This window comes from Coffea eugenioides, chromosome 2 (assembly GCF_003713205.1).
Source record: "Coffea eugenioides isolate CCC68of chromosome 2, Ceug_1.0, whole genome shotgun sequence".
NCBI classification, from domain to species: Eukaryota; Viridiplantae; Streptophyta; class Magnoliopsida; order Gentianales; family Rubiaceae; genus Coffea; species Coffea eugenioides.
In genome coordinates this window covers 57,250,177-57,252,875 of record NC_040036.1, presented here as the reverse complement: position 1 = coordinate 57,252,875, position 2,699 = coordinate 57,250,177, and the positions used below count along the sequence as shown (strand labels likewise).

General features: G+C 43.6%; 1 protein-coding gene across 1 annotated transcript; it reads left to right on the top strand.

The window, feature by feature from the left end:
• Positions 1-370: 370 nt before the first annotated feature.
• On the top strand, positions 371-2,194 carry LOC113759936. The gene has a single exon (XM_027302516.1). The coding sequence runs from the start codon at positions 371-373 to the stop codon at positions 2,192-2,194; it is 1,824 nt and encodes a 607-aa protein (XP_027158317.1).
• Positions 2,195-2,699: the final 505 nt, after the last annotated feature.

The following is a 2,699-nucleotide window of genomic DNA, read 5'->3' as shown; positions in this document are numbered from 1 at the left end:
GATCCCTTCGGACGAGGTCCTCATTTTAACAAACGTCTCTTCTCATTCCAATTGGCCAAATTTTCAAAATTATTTTTCACTCAATTGATCGGATTCGTCAGGTATGGTATAGTGCCTACCCTAGAGGATTGCATTCTCATGCTAGGCCTACCCTTGGCACAAAAAGGGTTCCCCCATAGGACATGCATCCGAATTACTCTAATTGTTACTAACTCCTGTTTTTTTTCCTTTTCTCTTTTCTTTTTGACAGCAGTCAATCAAGAAGGGTATCTAATAAGGGTTTTCCTACATTCTCAGGTAGTATATAGCTACCCGAAAAAGCCCCATTATCACCCGATCGCGTAACCGAGCTTCAAGAGATAGTGTAAACATGAGTACCCATCCAGAATCGTCTGATAGGCCCGCCACCACATCACCGACTGACTTGGCAAGTATGGGAGCTCAACTGAGCGAAGTTCTAAACCGATTTAATGAGCTGAGCGTTGAAATGATGGCCCAACGGCGAGTAATCGATCAATTGGTAGCTAGTGGTGCTAGCGATGAACAACATGAGCCCTTACCTCCTGGCCAATCTGGACCTCAACCCATATTTTTACCTTATACTCAAACCTTTGTTACTTCACAAGTCATAAACCCACCTGAGGAAGCCTTTGCTTATCCCACTCATGGCCCGCAACCTGCTTATGTATCTCACATCCAAACAAACCCTCCTCATGTCCAAATTCCCCAAAAGTATCCGCCAATTACTATGAGCATGCCATTCGAGCCACGGGGACCTTATTATTACCCCACCGCTGAGCCGTTCACCCTAGATACCGCTGCTCAAGGGAAAATTGAAGCCGGGGAGTCATCCGCACCAGTGGATAAGAATTTGCTAAAGCGATTGGATCAGTTTGAGGATTTCATAAGGAAAGGCCAAGGCTTGAACAAACAAGGAGGGTTGGACTACAACGAGCTGTGCCTATTTCCGGATATGCAATTGCCCATGGGTTTCAAAACACCCAAGTTTAGCAAGTATGATGGAACGGGCAACCCCAAGACGCACCTCCGAATGTTTGCCAACAAGTTGGGCAAGCCAATAGATGACGAGAATCTACCAGTTCGTTTGTTTCCTGAAAGCTTAGAAGGTGACGCGTTGGATTGGTATTCCAATTTGAAGCCGGAGGATATGAGATCTTGGATGGATTTGTCAACTGCTTTTATGAGGCAATATGAATACAATTGCGAGCTTGCTCCAACGAGGGCCACACTTGAGGGGACTAAAAGAAAACCATCTGAGGACCACAAGACGTACGCGAAGAGATGGAGGAAACTGGCCGCCAAAGTGGAGCCTCCTATGACTGAAAACGAGATTGTTCGCACGTTCATCAAAACTCATGACCCGCCTTACTTTGAGGAAATTTTTCGAATGACCGGGTGTTCCTTTGCCGAAATTGTCAATAAATTGGAAGAATTTGATGAGTTTGTGAAGGCCGGAAAAATTATTAATGTGTCAACATTGAAGATGCAACTAGAGGCTCTGCAAAGCCAGAATTACAGTGGGGAAAAATCCCAATCTAAGGGAAAAGAAGAGGAAACTGCCTTTGTTGGGAATCAGGGCCCCTCGGCCAGACCTAGATTTTCAAACCGCCTTGCTTATTCATCACCCTATCCATACTACCCAAGCTTCCGTCCTATCCATCATACCACTATTAACCATTCTCGACCTCGACCAAATTATCCAAGTGTACTCACACCACCCTTTCAAAATCCTCAACCAAGTCTCCAAACTAGACCTCGCCCTCCTTTTAACCCAAGACCTATTCCACCCCCTAGCCCAAATTACTACTACCAACAAACCAGTGACACCCAAAATTCAACGTCAAACCGAACCTTCACCAATCTAGGTCGGCCTGTTGACCAATTATATGAGCAATTGAAAGCTGTCGGGAAAATTGGTGTTATACCTCCTAAAGTCTATTCCAATCGTTTTCCTTCTGGCTATGACCCTCAATCGGTCTGCGCTTATCATTCTGGAGCTCCCGGGCATTCCACCAATGATTGTCGGGCATTGAAACATGAAATCCAGGATATGATCGAATTCGGAGTAATAGTGCTAAAGAAAAAGGGTGAACAGGGACAGAGTGTAAGCACAAACCCCTTTCCCAAACATGAGGACACTTTAGAGGCACCCACCTCCAGTGACGAAATCTGAGAATCTTGAAGGCACGTTGCACCATTTGGATGGCCGAGTATTTTCCCTCTCGAAGGGAACTTTGGTAAATCTAGGGGTTGTTATTTACTAAATTTCACCAGAAACTGTTTCCTGCATATGTGAATAGTGTAATGAAGGCATCTTTTGCAATTGAGTTTATCTTGTTTCCACTTTGATTTGGAGTTGCATGAAGTGCATAATTTGTTTGATTTGATTATTGTCTTGATTCTTTTAAATTCTTTTAAGATGGCCAAAGGTGAAATTATTTGACCCTCTGGATATCATTGTTCTGGAATTCGATAAAGCCCTTCATTGAAAATCCCTTCATTTTAAAATTCCTGCATTAAAACTCCCTTCCTTGAAAAACCTTCATTAAAAATCCCTTATAAAACTTGCTTCATTGAAATCCCTCCATTGAAAATCCATCCCTTGAAAAAACCTTCATGGAAAAGGCCAAGATCCCTTCATTGATAAAAATTCCTCCCCTGCCAAGCTCGAAGCTGAT

Excerpts from the sequence above, each read along its gene's own strand:
- LOC113759936 (XM_027302516.1), top strand. The coding sequence starts at position 371 with ATGAGTACCCATCCAGAATCGTCTGATAGGCCCGCCACCACATCACCG.